At 46.3% G+C, this 16,248-nt stretch overlaps 1 protein-coding gene across 1 annotated transcript; it reads left to right on the forward strand.

Annotated features, from left to right (window-relative positions):
- The first annotated feature begins 246 nt into the window (after positions 1-246).
- LOC141121693 (uncharacterized) lies at positions 247-14,977 on the forward strand. The gene is made up of 8 exons (XM_073611400.1): positions 247-324; positions 1,805-1,926; positions 2,013-2,136; positions 7,017-7,114; positions 12,253-12,480; positions 12,561-12,752; positions 12,861-12,996; positions 14,131-14,977. The coding sequence occupies exons 3-8, from the start codon at positions 2,052-2,054 to the stop codon at positions 14,658-14,660; spliced, it is 1,269 nt and encodes a 422-aa protein (XP_073467501.1). The 5' UTR covers positions 247-324; positions 1,805-1,926; positions 2,013-2,051; the 3' UTR covers positions 14,661-14,977.
- Positions 14,978-16,248: the final 1,271 nt, after the last annotated feature.

The raw sequence follows: 16,248 nt of genomic DNA on the forward strand, positions 1-16,248 counted from the left end.
GCTTTGGAAGAACCCTGACTTAGGAAAGGCTGGACTAGGTAGTAATATATTTCTATCCCCCTTGGTGGGAGTGGAGATGACCCCATCTATAAGGATATACAGTACATACACACACAGCACAAGGCCGTGTTCACACTATAAGATGTTTCTCTGGGCTGCAGTTCCTCTGATATCCACAAGGTGGTGATCTCACTTCTACCCAGACTGGAGTTCTCTATGGAATACAGACAGGAAGTGATGTCAGCTACAGACAGGAAGTTCCGGGTGAGAGGTGAGTCGGGAGGAAGTAGAGAGAAGACATTGCTGGAAGTGGTATCAGAGGAGGTAATAAGATCTTATTTTCTATTTACACCCAGTAACCCCCCGTCATGTCCGTCCTCTTCCTCCATAGTCACTGTGATGTCTTTTATCTCCAGCAGATGATGATACACACATATATAGTGTGGAGACCTAGATTAACCCCTTCAGAGGTAGAACATTTCCCCACTTATGGGGCCAGAACATTCTCTTCATTTTGGAGATGTGTCACCTTTCCCACCAATAAGGATGAGCTCAGGCGTGTTCACAAACGGCACGTGCAGCGCCCGCCAGGAAGTCGGCACTGCGGAGCGCTAATCACAAGCGGTGAGACATTGTCCCGATGTGCGGCTGCAGAGATCAGGAAATGTCTCACTGCTTGTGATTAGCGCTCCCCAATGCCGACTTCCTGGCGGGCTCTGCATGTGCTGTTTCCGAACACGCCGGAGCTCATCCTTTCCCACCAATCACCTTCTCACCTCATCAGTCTATACTAACTGACTATACCACTTTTATTAGTGGTGGGGGGTGAAGGGTTATTTAGGGGGGATTGTAAAAATGTAATTTGTACTAAATGTCCTGAAAAAGAATGTCTCCATAATGATCCCAGTCTCAGATATTTATCCTAAAATGTGATCAGTAAAGTCTCCGGAGTACACGGAGATGACAGGAATATGATGTGTCCTGGCAAAGCCCAAAGACAAAGTTCATCTTTCCGTTTAGGAGAGGTGTAACGCACCCAGGAGAAATGATTCTTTGTACAGAAATCTCACAGAGTGCCCCTCACAGGTCCTCCCAATGTCCTCCAACCAGTCAGAGAATCCTATGACATCACACTGATCTCACAGCTCCTCCTCCAACCAGTCAGAGAATCCTATGACATCACACTGACCTCAAGCTCCTCCTCCTAATGTTCCTCCATCCAGAGTCAGAGAATCCTATGACATCACACTGACCTCACAGCTCCTCCTCCCAATGTCCCTCCATCCAGAGTCAGAGAATCCTATGACATCACACTGACCTCACAGCTCTTCCTCCCAATGTCCCTCCAACCAGAGTCAGAGAATCCTTTTACATCACACTGATCTCACAGCTCCTTCTCCCAATTTCCTCCAACCAGAGTCAGAGAATAATATGACATCACACTGACCTCACAGCTCCTCCTCCCAATGTTGCTCCATCCAGAGTCAGAGATTCCTATGACATCACACTGACCTCACAGCTCCTCCTCCCAATGTCCCTCCATGTGGCTTTTTTTTCTGATGCTCTTAGGATGTGGGCGGACCCTTGACATCCTTACTTGTAAAGTGGGATTATAGGTCCTGTGTTGTATATAATGGTGTCAGAATACCTTTAACAAGCTTTTAACCTGCATAGTGTGGGGGTCCTGTGTGGGTAAATTATACCTCAGCTTGATGTGGGGCTTTAATGAATTGGAGAATTGAAAGGTTAGGTGAGGAGGATTCTGGGAATATCATTTGATTTTACTATCTGTGTTCTAATCCAGAGTTTTCCTCCTGTGAAGTCTGGAGATCATATGACCATCACATTGCCTCCACCTCCCTCCCTGATAGAATAGAGAAATACAAAGAAGATTCTAGAAGTCACCAGAGAGATCATGGAGGAGAGGTGAGCGGTGCTGGGAATTCTGGGACATTATCCAGTAACAGACAAGGGATGTGTCTGGATGGTGACTGTATCATTGTGTGTGTCAGGTTCCTATAAGGTGTCAGGATGTCACTGTCTATTTCTCCATGGAGGAGTGGGAGTATTTAGAAGGACACAAGGATCTCTACAAGGACATCATGATGGAGAATCAGCCGCCCCTCACATCACCAGGTAAGAGGAGACTTTATTGTAAAGGAGAGAGCAGTACGGAGGGTCCACCTAGATCCCCCATCATCTGATAGACATGTGCGATTAGTTTTGTATGAATCAAAAATTCGTATGAATTTCCGTAAATTTGTACATTCGGGAGAATCTGAAATACGAATTGCTATGCTTCCGAATTTTGTACGAAATACGAAAATTCGTTTACGAATTTCGGATCCAAATTCCGTTACAACGGAAACGTGACTGGTGTTTTGTTGACCAATCAGAGGTTTTCTTCTGCTGCTGAGTGAGGGTTGGAAAAATGACCTTTTTTAATATGGGAGTGGGAGACTGGTACTGGTATTTGATGGGAGATTCAGAATCGGACAAAATAAGAATGTTCGTTAATTACGATTATTCGTTATGATGAAGTTAAAAACCCAGGAAGTCAGCACAGCACGGGGATGGTGGGAGCCCCTCATAATGAGCACAGCAGGGGTACAGCCCCAGGAGGAAGTCAGCACAGCACAGGAAAGGAAGTTCCTCCTGGGTTTGTACCCCTGCTGTGCTCATTATGAGGGTCTCCCACCATCCCTGTGCTGTGCTGACTTCCTCCTGGGGCTGTACCCCTGCTGTGCTCATTATGAGGGGCTCCCACCATCCCTGTACTGTGCTGGCTTCCTCCTGGGGCTATACCTCTGCTGTGCTCATTATGAGGGGCTCCCACCATCCCTGTGCTGTGCTGACTTCCTCAGGGAAGTCAGCATAGCACAGGGATGGTGGGAGCCCCCTCATAATGAGCACAGCAGGGGTACAAACCCAGGAAGTCAGCACAGCACAGGGATGGTGGGAGCTCCCTCATAATGAGCACAGCAGGGGTGCAAACCCAGGAAGTCAGCACAGGGATGGTGGGAGCCCCTCATAATGAGCACAGCAGGGGTACAAACCCAGGAAGTCATCACAGCACAGGGATGGTGGGAACCCCCTCATAATGAGCACAGCAGGGGAGGCCAGGATATTCACGTCTCTGGCCTTGCCCAGCGTCCATCTTAGATCATCCTAGATGCAGCCACAGCACCACTCCAACCAGTAAGTAGTGGCCAGAACCCCTCCCCGTCTTTCTTCTGGACCATCCTGTACAGGTAAGCCCACCGGGGTTCACCAGCAGTTGATCCAGGGTCCTTGAGTCCGATCGCCCCTCGGGGGGTCAGGAAGGAATTTTTTTTCCCTCTGCTGCAGCAATTGGCCAACGCAGCTAGGGTTTTTTTGCCTTCCTCTGGATCAACAGGAGGACGGTAGGTAGCCTCTTCATCACCTCCTCCAGAACTTCCGCACCATCATCCAGCCCGTCATCCACACTACTCCAGTAGCAGTGGCAGCCATCTGATCCCTCCATCCTCCAGCAAGCTCTTCATCGCTACATCAGTACCATCATTGGATCACCCTTCCTTCAGCAACTCTGTCTTCCTCACCATGTGCAATTTCAAATACACAGCAGACGCCCTCCACAGGCTAAGAAACACTGCCTCAACTTTACCAACCGCCACTCAAAAAAGACTAAAAAAAGAACAATTACTAAGGACCAACCCACACTCAACCATCAAATACAGGGAGACACCAATCCAACCACAACAACTAGCATGCGCCCTGATCAACACCAGATCTGCAGTCAAGCACAGGCTGGAAATCCACGACTTCATCATCGAAAACAACATAGATTGCCTCTTTATTACAGAAAGCTGGCTAACATCCGAATGCAACACCATCCTAACTGAATTGGTGCCCGAGAACTACAGTATCCTAACTGAGCAATGAATAGAAAAAAAGGAGGAGGCCTAGCAGTGATCTTCAAATCGCACCTTGTGTTTACCAAACCAACTTTACAGAACTCAGTGCCTTTCATGGAGACACTCTCACTGCATCTTCAAACAACACCTCAAGACACCACTCACATACTACTATGCTACATACCACCAGGACCAAAGACCAATCTCCTTACTCCACTCACTGAATTCATTTCAATACACACCCTGAAAACCAAAAACCTTCTGGTACTTGGGGATTTTAACCTCTGGGCAAACTCTGCCCAAGACCCTATCGCGACCGCCTACATCAACCAACTGGAAGTACTAGGTCTTCAACAGCTGATAAATGCCCACACACTCTAGACCTCATCTTCAAACAGAATATGGACATCAACATATTCGACAACACCCCACTACCATGGAAGGACCACTACGCTATCAAATTTAAAATCACCACTAACACCACCCTCCAAAAACAGAAACGCGCAACAACAACACACTGGAATAGATCTCAGAAGAAACTACACTCAGAACTCTTCAAAACCACATTATCAAACAAAATACCATTGCTAAACTTAAACCTCTCAACGGAACAAACACTCAACTCCCTAAACAAGGTACTACTACAAACAGCAGACTCAGTGGCGCCAAAACGCAGAACACTCGTCCGCAAAAAAAAACTCGAGATGGTTTAATGGCACTCTCACCCTACTCAAGCAAGAACATAGAAGAGCTGAAAGAGCATGGAGAAGAAATCCTACCAAGGAAAACCATACTAACTACAAAGCACTCACTGTGAAATACCACAAAGCAATCTTCAAAGCCAAAAAAGAACATTTCTCGAACACCATCTCAACTGCCTTAAACCGGCCGCGGGAACTTTTCAAAATAGTCGCCCAGTCAATGAACCCAACCTGCTTAGAGCCCCCAGCAAACGATACTCAAGAATTCTGCAATGAGTTATCAAATTTCTTCATCGACAAAATCGACAACATTCGGGAATCAATTCATCAGAAAATAACAACCAACCTCACTCAACCAAAGCAAAAAGAGGATATCGACACGAACATCACACAACCACCGAATTTCTCTTTGACCCCAATCACCACTGACACGACTAAAAACATCATCAGAAGCCTTCGAGACAGCACATCACCAAACAACATCATTCCCACAAAACTCCTGAAAGAATGCTCCGACATCTTGGCCCCCACCATAACACACCTCATAAATCAATCATTCAAAGAAGGGATTGTGCCAACCACCCTCAAGCAAGGCATCATCAAACCCCTGCTAAAGAAACCCAATCTCGACCCTAAGGACCCTAATTGCCGCAGACCGATAACAAGCCTCAACACCATCTCCAAGATTATGGAGAAAGCAGTAGTACAACAGCTACAACGCCACCTGGACACACACCAACTCCTGGACCCTCTGCAATCAGGCTTCCACCCAGGCCATGGCACAGAAATAGCTCTTCTCAAAATATGGGACGACACCCTTGAAGCAGCAGATGACGGAGAATCGTGTCTCCTGGTACTGTTAGACCTTAGTGCAGCATTTGATACAGTGGACCACAATACTCTACTTGTCCGCCTCACAGAAGTAGCAGAAGTAGCAGGAGCCACAGATTCTGGTCTAAAATGGTTTGCATCCTTCTTAGAGAATCGCTCTCAGATAGTGAAACTAGGAGCATTCACCTTGGAAACCCGGGCAATCTCCTGTGGAGTCCCTCAGGGCTCACCCTTGTCACCAGTGCTATTCAACATCTACATCCGCCAACTCCTCAATATCATCAGAAAAACGGACCTCTGCTTCCACTCATTCGCTGATGACACCCAACTCTACTTTCGCATCACTGGACAAAAAGACCATCAGCAGCAATTAGAGAAATGCCTCACTTTGATAGATGACTGGATGACCATTAGCTCCCTCAAACTCAACGGATCAAAAACAGAACGTCTTCTCCTACACGCTAGCAAAAATTCCAAAACTAAGACTCTGTGGACACCTCCCACCGTCTTCGGACAGACCATCTCTCCAAACACCAAAGCCAAGAGTCTCGGAGTTATCTTTGACTCAGAAATGTCAATGGATGCACAAATAGGATCAGTAGTTAGCGGATCCCACCATGTCCTCCGCCTGCTACGTAGACTCATCCCCTTCATCCCAGAAGAGGACAAAGCAGCAGTAGTTGGAACAATCATCAATTCCCGACTCGACTACGCAAACTCGCTCTATGTAGGATTACCCCAATATCAGCTTGCGTGCTTACAACTCATCCAAAACACGGCGGAAAGACTGTTAACAGGAAAAAAACCCTGGGAATCCATTTCCCCATCCCTGAGAAGCCTACATTGGCTAACCGTAAAGAATCGGATCACATTCAAGACCCTCTGCCTCACCCACAAATGCATACAAGGAAACGCTCCTCTATATCTTCGAGAGAAAATAAAACACTACACACCTAATCGCAGTCTTCAATCATCTAACCAAAACCTCCTCATCATTCCCAAATACCGCTACAAAGCAAAGGGAGAACGAAGATTCGCAGTCCAAGGACCTTGGCTATGGAACACTCTTCCGACTTACATCCGTATGGAAGAAAACCATCAGGCCTTCAGGAAAAAACTCAAGATCTTCCTCTTCTAAGAAGCTGACAACAGAGAACGCATCTAGCGCCTTGAGGCGATTCAGTTCGCATTTGCATCGCTTTACAAATCATTCATTCATTCACAGAAGGGGTACAAACCCAGGAAGTCAGCACAGCACAGGGATGGTGGGAGCCCCTCATAATGAGCACAGCAGGGGTACAAACCCAGGAGGTAGTCAGCACAGCGATGGTGGGAGCTCCTCATAATGAGTCCGACGACTGCCATATTGAGAAAGGTATTTTTTGCTTTTTAAATTCATCATAACGAACATTCGTAATTGTTACGAAAAGTTAACGAACCTAGCGAAAATTCGTATTTCATACGAATCCAAATTGAATTTCGGACACGAATTACGAAATACGAATTCAATTTATTGACGGCGCACATGTCTATCATCTGATAAACACATAGAAACAATGTATTCAGTCAGTGTGTGTGTTTCCTACAGATGGATCCAGTAATGGGAACCCACCAGAGAGATGTCCCCGTCCTCTGTATTCCCGGGATTCCACACAGGAAGATCACACCATCCCTCATCATCATCAGGTAGATGAGTAACAATCACTGATAGTATTATTAGGATCTGTACATTATCTGCATTGTTACAATTGATGTCATTTCTTTTCTCGGACATCACGAGACACAGAGCCACAGTAATTACTGATGGGTTATAGGGTATCACTAGGTATTGGACACTGGTCACACCCTAATCAGGAAGTTCAACCCCCTATATAACCCCTCCCCTTCCAGGGATACCTCAGTTTTTACACCAGTGTCTTAGGTGATGGACGTGCAAAGATGTCCTGTGCTGAAGCTCCAAAAGGAATATTCTAAGATCCTATACTGGGGCAAGCCAGGCAACCGGATCCATTCAAAGTGTCTTTTCATGGCCGAATTGGATGGTACCCGGGCCTCGTGTCCGAAGAAACGAGGTTTTACCTGTAACGCTTCTCTTTATAGAGAGCTGGACCCGCGGATCAGAAAATGGCTTTAAACTTCCTAATTTCTGGCGAGGTGCTTTACAGGCCCAGAACTGAAGGATCCCCCTACTGATGGGGGCCCCAGTCTCTGACGGTTTTTCACAAACGGAGCCCACCGTGAGAGGCGAAGGCTGGGTCTGTGTAAACTGAACCCTGCGGCCTGGATAAGGTAAGAGGAGATTCCACAGAATTTTAATTCTAGTGGCTTTTCTCCTTTAAGGTGAATGCATGCTGTGCCTATTGTGACCACCGGGGGCGGCCAAGAGCACAAACCTTCTCATGTTTGATCTGTCTCAGCGTCCGCTGCACTGGCTCTTCCTCCAGCTCCAAAGGTAGATGGTGGGGGGTTTTCTCTGCTGGGATGGTCCCCCCAGGCTAGGGAAAGGCTCAGGTATGCTGTAAGGCGGGTGAGACCGCACTGTCACAGCCGCTACCGCCGCCGCCACCGAAGCCGCATTGCGATGCAGGGCCCATCACTGCCGGCCTCCTCCTTATTCCCCCAACCCCAGCCTCCCTTCAGGATTGTCAGAAAGGGTCGGCTCGCGCGGGAAGCGCTCGTTTTTCAAAAACGAGGGGGGGGGGGGGCATCAGCACAGCGTCAGCGTGCTCAGACGCCCACAGTGCCAGAAAGCATGGCTATCTAAAGCACACTGTACAGGTGCTCTGAGCTTTGGAGAGACACAGAGCTGACAGTCACATGTAAGGTGGGACACAGGCATTCCCCTAGGCTGCATTCACTAAAGAACACCGGATTGGGCATTTGGTAGCAAGGCTTTTAGCCAGACTACATCGCTCAGCAGTCAGTGTTCGTTTTTGATACCTCACACCTTGTTGCTTTGCACTATGGGTAGAAGAGGTTCAAGCACCCCAAGAACCAGAGGCACTAGGGGGTCTCGTTCAGGTTCTGAGGACCCCCTGTCTGCTACACCATCCCCTCCTGAGGGACCAGGGGCAGCTGGACAGGGAGAGCCATTGGGGTTAGGGGCTACATCTGCTGCCGGCACTTCAGCCCCTGTGTATATTACACAAGAAGTTTTTTCCTCAACCATTTCTGGATTAGAGAAAAAACTAATGGCCGCGATTACATCTTCACTCAGTGAAAGAAAACGCACAAGGCCTTCCTCTGCTCCCCAAGACCCTCAGTCATAGGAGCTCTGGGATAAAGGAGATGAATCCCTTTCAGAGGATCGGGATGGGACAGATGATTCCCCTTCGGAGGATTCAGGTGGAGAGCGACCCTCTGCGACTTCCCAAGAGGAGAAAGTCTTAGTGCAGATCCTCACTGGATTGGTCCGCTCCACATTTAAGTTGCCCATACCTGAAACTGCTAAAGAATCCTCTTCTGCTTTGGGGTCACTGAAACCTTTCCAAGCAGCACATGCTTTTCCTGTTCATAAATTACTTGAAAAGCTGCTTTATTCTGAGTAGGATCACCCAGATAAGCGATTTCTTCCGCCGAGAAAGTTTTCTACACTTTATCCTATGGAAGAAAAGTTTATTAAGAGGTGGGGAATACCGGCCATTGATGCGGCCATTTCCTCTGTAAATAGTAATCTGACTTGTCCTGTAGACAACGCTCAGATGCTCAAAGATCCTGTAGATAAAAAGATGGACTTCTTATTGAAAGATGTTTTCTCTTTAGCAGGATCAGTGGCCCAACCTGCAGTAGCAGCGATTGGAGTCTGTCAATACTTAAGAGACCATGTTAAGCAGGTCATCAAAGTATTACCTGAACAGCAGGCCCAGGGGTTTGCTAACCTTCCTGCGGCTTTATGTTATGCTGTTGACGCCATTAGAGATTCTATCGTGCAAACCTCTCGCCTCTTGCTTGGGTTGGTGCATATACGTAGAATCTTATGGTTGAAAAACTGGTCAGCCGAAGCACCATGTAAGAAGCTTCTAGCTGGGTTTCCCTTCCGTGGTGAAAGGTTGTTTGGAGAGGACTTGGATAATTATATCAAGACGATCTCCTGTGGGAAAAGCACTCTCTTACCTGATAAGAAGAAGAGTAAGCGTCCCTCTTTTAAACGGACTCTTTCCCCAGCGCCAGGGGCATCAGCCTCCAGGCAGTCACGACGGTCTCCTCCGTCTGGGGCAAGAAACAAGAGTCAACCCCAGGGACACAAGAAATCCTGGGGGAAAAGGTCTTCTAAGCAAGACACTAAGACCTCTTCATGAAGGGGCGCCCCGCTCGCTCGAGTGGGGGGAAGGACTGCTGCAGCTCTCAGGGCCCTGGCAGAAGGACTTCCAGGACAGATGGGTGATCTCCAAGGTAACCTTAGGGTACAGATTGGAGTTCCAAGAATGTCCCTCTCCTCGTTTCCTCAGATCAGGTGTTCCCAGAAAGCCAGAAGAGAAGCAGTCGCTCCTTCTAGCGATAAAGCGACTTTTGTCGCAAGAGGTCATTGTGGTGGTTCCCACAAAGGATCAAGGATTGAGACTCTGTTCCAATCTTTCTATGGTCCGAAAACCAAATGGGGACGACAGACCCATTTTGGATTTGAGAGATCTGAAACGATTCCCAAGGATGCAGTCCTTTCGTTTGGAATCAATTCAGACAGTAATCTCCGTCCTGCAGGGAGGAGAATTTCTGATATCAATAGGCATCAGAGATGCAGGCCTATATGTGCCCAGTTTTCCTGCTTAACTGAAGTGTCTGCAGGCAAAGATCACTGCTCTAAGGGAGCTGATTCTGACAGTCAGGGCCAAGAAGGGTCTTTCTGTCCGCCTTTATATGAGGCTGCAGGGGAAGATGGTGGCTTCATTCGAAGCAGTTCCCTATGCCCAGTTCCAAGCAGAACTGTTGCAACACAGTATTCTGTTGACCTGGAACAGGAAGGTGCAGGCATTAAACTTTCCAATGCACCTATCGCATGTCATGCGTTAGAGCCTCAGTTGACGGCTCATACCCGAAAACCTACAGAAGGGGAAATCCTTCCTCCCGGTTGCCTGCCTGGGATCCTCTTGCAGGCAGGACGGATGCGTTGGTGATTCCGTGGCATCGGTTCTCACCGATTTATGCATTCCCTCCCATTCTGCTACTGCCACGGCTCCTTCGCAGACTCAGGCAAGAAGGGAAGTCGGCACTTCTGGTGGCCCCCGTTTGGTCCAGAAGAACCTGATAAGCAGAAATAGCAGGGATGATGGTGGGTTCCCGGTGGACCCTACCGATACACCCAGACCTGTTAGCTCAAGGTCCGGTGTTCCAGCATGCCTTACAAATGCTAGATTTGACGGGTGGGCTATTGAATCCCACGTTCTGAAAAATCGTGGGCTTTCAGGTCCTGTCATATCTACCTTGATCAATGCAAGGAAACCAGCTTCCAGAAGAATTTATCATAGAGTCTGGAAAGCTTATGTATCCTGGTGTGAATCCAGAGGTTGGCATCCCAGGAAATATGTCATAGGTAGAATTCTGAATTTTCTACAATTAGGATTAGAGATGAAGCTGGCCTTGAGTACCATCAAGGGCCAGGTGTCGGCCTTATCAGTGTTGTTTCAACGGCCGCTTGCTTTGCATTCTCTGATCCGAAACTTTATACAGGGGGTGATGCGTCTTAATCCTCTGGTTAAGGCGCCCCTAAACCCCTGGGACTTGAACTTGGTTCTATCGGTGTTACAAAAACAACCTTTTGAACCAATACGTCAGATTCCTTTGGTCTTACTGACGAGGAAACTAATTTTCCTGGTAGCTATCTCTTCTGCTAGAAGAGTATCAGAAATAGCAGCTCTTTCTTGTAAAGAGCCTTACTTGATTATACACAAGGATAGAGTGGTACTACGCCCTCATCCTAGTTTTTTACCGAAGGTGGTTTCAGATTTTCATCTAAACCAAGACATTGTGCTACCTTCCTTTTTTCCAGAACCTTGTTCTTCGGAAGAAAGGTCATTACATTCTTTGGATGTAGTAAGAGCAGTCAAGACCTATCTGGAGGCAACTGCTCAGATTCGCAAGACGGATGTCTTGTTCGTGCGGCCGGAAGGTCCCAATAGAGGACAGGCAGCGTCAAAAGCGACCATTTCTAAATGGATTCGACAGTTGATTATTCAAGCTTACGGTTTGAAATGGAAGGTTCCCCCGTTTCAGATCAAGGCACATTCCACAAGGGCTATTGGTGCTTCTTGGGCAGTGCATCACCGGGCCTCTATGGCTCAGATCTGCAAGGCCGCAACCTGGTCTTCAGTTCATACATTCACCAGATTCTATCAGGTGGATGTGAGAAGGCATGAGGATATCGCCTTTGGGCGTAGTGTGCTGCAGACAGCGGTACAAGGTCCTCAGGTCTGATTGCACCCTACTTGGTTGTGATTCCCCCCCCCTCAGTTGGCATTGCTTTGGGACATCCCATCAGTAATTACTGTGGCTCTGTGTCCCGTGATGTCAGAGAAAAGAAAATAGGATTTTTTATTACAGCTTACCTGTAAAATCCTTTTCTTTCGACGGACATCACGGGACACAGAGGTCCCGCCCCTCTTCTAATACACCTATACTGCTTTGCTACAAAACTGAGGTATCCCTGGAAGGGGAGGGGTTATATAGGGGGTTGAACTTCCTGATTAGGGTGTGACCAGTGTCCAATACCTAGTGATACCCTATAACCCATCAGTAATTACTCTGGCTCTGTGTCCCGTGATGTCTGTCGAAAGAAAAGGATTTTACAGGTAAGCTGTAATAAAAAATCCTATTTTTTGTTATATATTCAGAGTGGAAACCTGAGAGATTCTAAAGTTGAGGTTAAAGAAGAGATAAAAGAGGAGGAGGATGAGGATGGGGTGATGGAGAAGTCAGAGTCTCTAAAAGAACACAAAGATCTGTACCAGGACACCATGGTGGAGCCATCCAGCTACAGAAACCCACCAGAGAGATGTCCCCATCCTCTGTATTCCCGAGATTCCACACAGGAAGGTCACACCATCCCGAGCTATCATCAGGTAGATGATTGACAATTATTGGTAGTTATGATTTATATACAAGTACATTTGTTTCAATCATTGATTTTTCATATATTCAGAGTGAAAACCTTGGGAATGATAATATTGTTGTTAAAGAAGAGTATAAAGAGGAGGATGAGGAGTATGGAGTGATGGAGGAGTTTTCAGAAGGACACAAGGATATGATGGAGCCACCTAATACCAGGAACCCACCAGAGAGATGTACCCAGGATTCCACACAGGAAGGTCACACCATCCCTCACCATCACAAGGTTGGTGGGATGGCGTATCTAGAACATGGACTCGTGGAGATGATGTGTGGATTTTTTATGTGACATTATGTTTTACAGATGATATTCACTCTCATTTTCTTGGTTTAGGCCAAAGATCTGATAGATATAAAAGTTGAGGTGAAAGAAGAAGAGACTTATGTGAGCGATGATCAGCAGTCTGTGGAGGAAGATGGAATAATGAGGATAATTCTAGAGAAAGACACTCCTACAGAGATCAGAACAGGTGAGTCATTAACACTAAATATATTCCTCCACCCATACTGCTTTCTGGTCCAGAGTAGGGCAAGGACTGGGTGATATCAGCATGTAATACCCTGGTCACTTTCCTGAGCTGTGTTTCCCATCCTGCCACATATCCAGTTCTCCCAGGATCTCTGACAGAACAATTAATTTGCTCTGTTGTCTGCTGGCTGTGCCGGTGAGTCCTGACATTGTATAATCTATAATGTACATTACATACTCCTGAGCCCTGCACTATATCCACTTGTTGAACCCCACATTACATTTCTCTAGTACATTTCTCTTGTTAAAGGGGGCTTCCAGATTATGATAAGCCTCCGCCCGCAGACCCCGACAACCAGTGGCCAGGGTTGTCGGGAAGAGACTCTTGTCCCCATCGACATGGGGACAAGGTGCTTTGGGGTGGGGGGCAAAGAGTTTTTTTTCAACTGGCACTTTTTTATTGTATTCAGCTGCCAGTGGGAAAGCCCATTGACAGCTGATGACTCATCGGTTGTTAAGGACACTCCGGCCAGCTTCCAGGCCCCGCTTCTTAACAACTAGCTTATACTGCACCCTAATTAGACGAAGATTTGCCGAATCAGGGTGCAGAATGCACTGTGCAGTGCAAGTGCATTTCATAGTATTTGGCAGGGCGATCACCCTGCAAATTCAGGTGTTCGGTGAATGGGCGAACAGGCAAATTCTTGGCCCGAACCGTTTACCCAACACTACTCCTGACCCCTGCGCTATATACTTTATGTTGTACATTACATACTCCTGACTCCTGCAGGATATACTCTATATTGTACTTTACATACTCCTGACCCCTGCACTATATGCTCTATATTGTGCTTGGAAGTGCAGTCGCTGTAGATCTGAAGGGAAGATCAGAAATGAGGGGAAGCTCTGCTGATTTCTATCATCCAATCACTTAAAAGCAAAAATGCTGTTTTTTATTTTCCTTGCATGTCCCCCTTAGATCTACATCTGCAGTGCACAGTGGATTTGCCTTTAGTAAATAACCCCGTCTATGTTGTACATTACATACTCCTGACCCCTGCACTATATCCTCTATGTTGTAGATTACATACTCCTGACCTCTGCACTATATATTCTATGTTTGTCCTTCCAACAGATAAGAGATTTTCCTGTACTGACTGTGGGAAGTGTTTCCATTCGAAATCCAAACTTGGTGTGCATAAAAGATCTCACACGGGGGAGAAGCCGTATTCCTGTCCTGAGTGCGGGAAATGTTTTTCACAGAAGGCCAATCTTTACAGACATCAGAAGTCTCACACGGGGGAAAAGATGCATTCCTGTCCCGAGTGCGGGAAATGTTTTTCACACAAGTCTAATCTTTCTACACATAGGAGATTGCACACGGAGCAGAAGCCGTATTCCTGTGCTGAGTGCGGGAAATGTTTTTCGCACAAGTCCAATCTTTCTACACATCAGAGATTGCACACGGGGGAGAAGCCATATTCCTGTCCTGAATGCGGAAAATGTTTTTCACACAAGTTCAATCTTTCCATACATCAGAGATCGCACACGGGGGAAAAGCCATATTCCTGTCCTGAGTGTGGAAAATGTTTTTCACAGCAGTCCAATCTTTACACACATCAGAGATTGCACACGGGAGAGAAGCCATATTCCTGTCCTGAGTGAGGGAATTGTTCCTCACTGAAGTCCTGTCTTCCTGTACATCAGGGATCCCACACAACCCTCGAGGTGTATTAGTGCCTTGAGTGTGGGAAATGTCTTCTATATGAATGTTGCTGGACATCACAGGTCTCATGTGGGGAAGAAGCACACCCTGATATACACCTGTTACACAATGCTATAAATCTATCCCCTGTTTTGTAGACTCTATAACTTTTGCGCAAACCAATCAATATACACTTTTGCGTACAAAATATTGTGGGTTTTTTTTTCAAAATTGTTGTTCTTTTTTTGTTTATAGCGCAAAAAATAAAACCGCAGAGATGATCAAATACCACCAAAAGAAAGCTCTATTTGTGGGAAAAAAATACATTTTGTTTGGGTGCAGCGTCACGCGATCGCGCAATTGTCAGTTAAAGCGACACAGTGCCGAATCGCAAAAAATGGCCTGGTCATTCAGCAGCCAAATCTTCCGGGGCTGAAGTGGTTAAAAATGATACACCATGTTGCTTTAGTGGTGCTTCAAAGCGTATTCAAAGTCTCCAAAGAAATCTATGACAAAGCTCGCTTGAAACACCACCGAAGCCTCATCGAAGCATCAAAAACACATAAAAAAAAGCATGTTGAAGCGGTAGGCGCTTCGGTGGTGCCTCAAGCGAGCTTTGTCATAGACTTCTATGGAGGCTTTGAAGCGTCATGGGGTATAATTTTTGAAGCAAAGCAAAAGGTATAAACAGGACTGTAAGCGAATCATTTTATTTAGTGACAGGAGCTTTGACTGGCGTTCAGAGAGCTTTAACAAAGCCTGTCCGAAGCATGTGTAAACTAGCTCTAATGTTTCTTGGGATTGTTAAATTCAAGGCATCCAGTCATATCTAAGACCAAAAACATAATAAACCACTTCAGCCCCAGAAGATTTTACCCCCTTCCTGACCAGAGCATTTTTTGCGATTCGGCACTGCGTTGCTTTAACTGACATTGTGCGGTTGTGCGACGCTGCACCCAAACAAAATTGACGTCCTTTTTTTCCCACAAATAGAGCTTTCTTTTGGTGGTATTTGATCATCTCTGCGGTTTTTATTTTTTGCGCTATAAAAAAACGCAATATTTTTTACTTTTTGTTATAATAAATATCCCCCAAAAATATATAAAAAAAATATTTTTTTTCTCAGTTTAGGCCGATATGTATTCTTCTACATATTTTTGGTAAAAAATTTCAAATAAGCATATACTGATTGGTTTGTGCAAAAGTTATAGCGCCTACAAAATAAGGGATAGATTTATGGCATTTTTATTATTTTTTTTTTAATTAGTAATGGCAGCGATCTGAGATTTTTCTCGTGACTGTGACATTATGGCGAACACATCGGACACTTTTGACACCATTTTGGGACCATTGTCATTTATACAGCGATCAGTGCTATAAAAATGCACTGATTACTGTGTAAATGACACTGGCAGGGAAGGGGTTAAACACTAGGGGGTGATGAAGAGGTTAAGTGTGTCCTAGGGAGTGATTCTAACTGTGGGGGGATGGGCTTCCACTCACATGACAGCGATCACTGCTCCTGATGACAGGGAGCAGTGATCTCTG

The sequence above is a fragment of the Aquarana catesbeiana genome, unplaced genomic scaffold (assembly GCF_042186555.1).
Source record: "Aquarana catesbeiana isolate 2022-GZ unplaced genomic scaffold, ASM4218655v1 unanchor228, whole genome shotgun sequence".
In the NCBI taxonomy this organism is placed as follows: domain Eukaryota; kingdom Metazoa; phylum Chordata; class Amphibia; order Anura; family Ranidae; genus Aquarana; species Aquarana catesbeiana.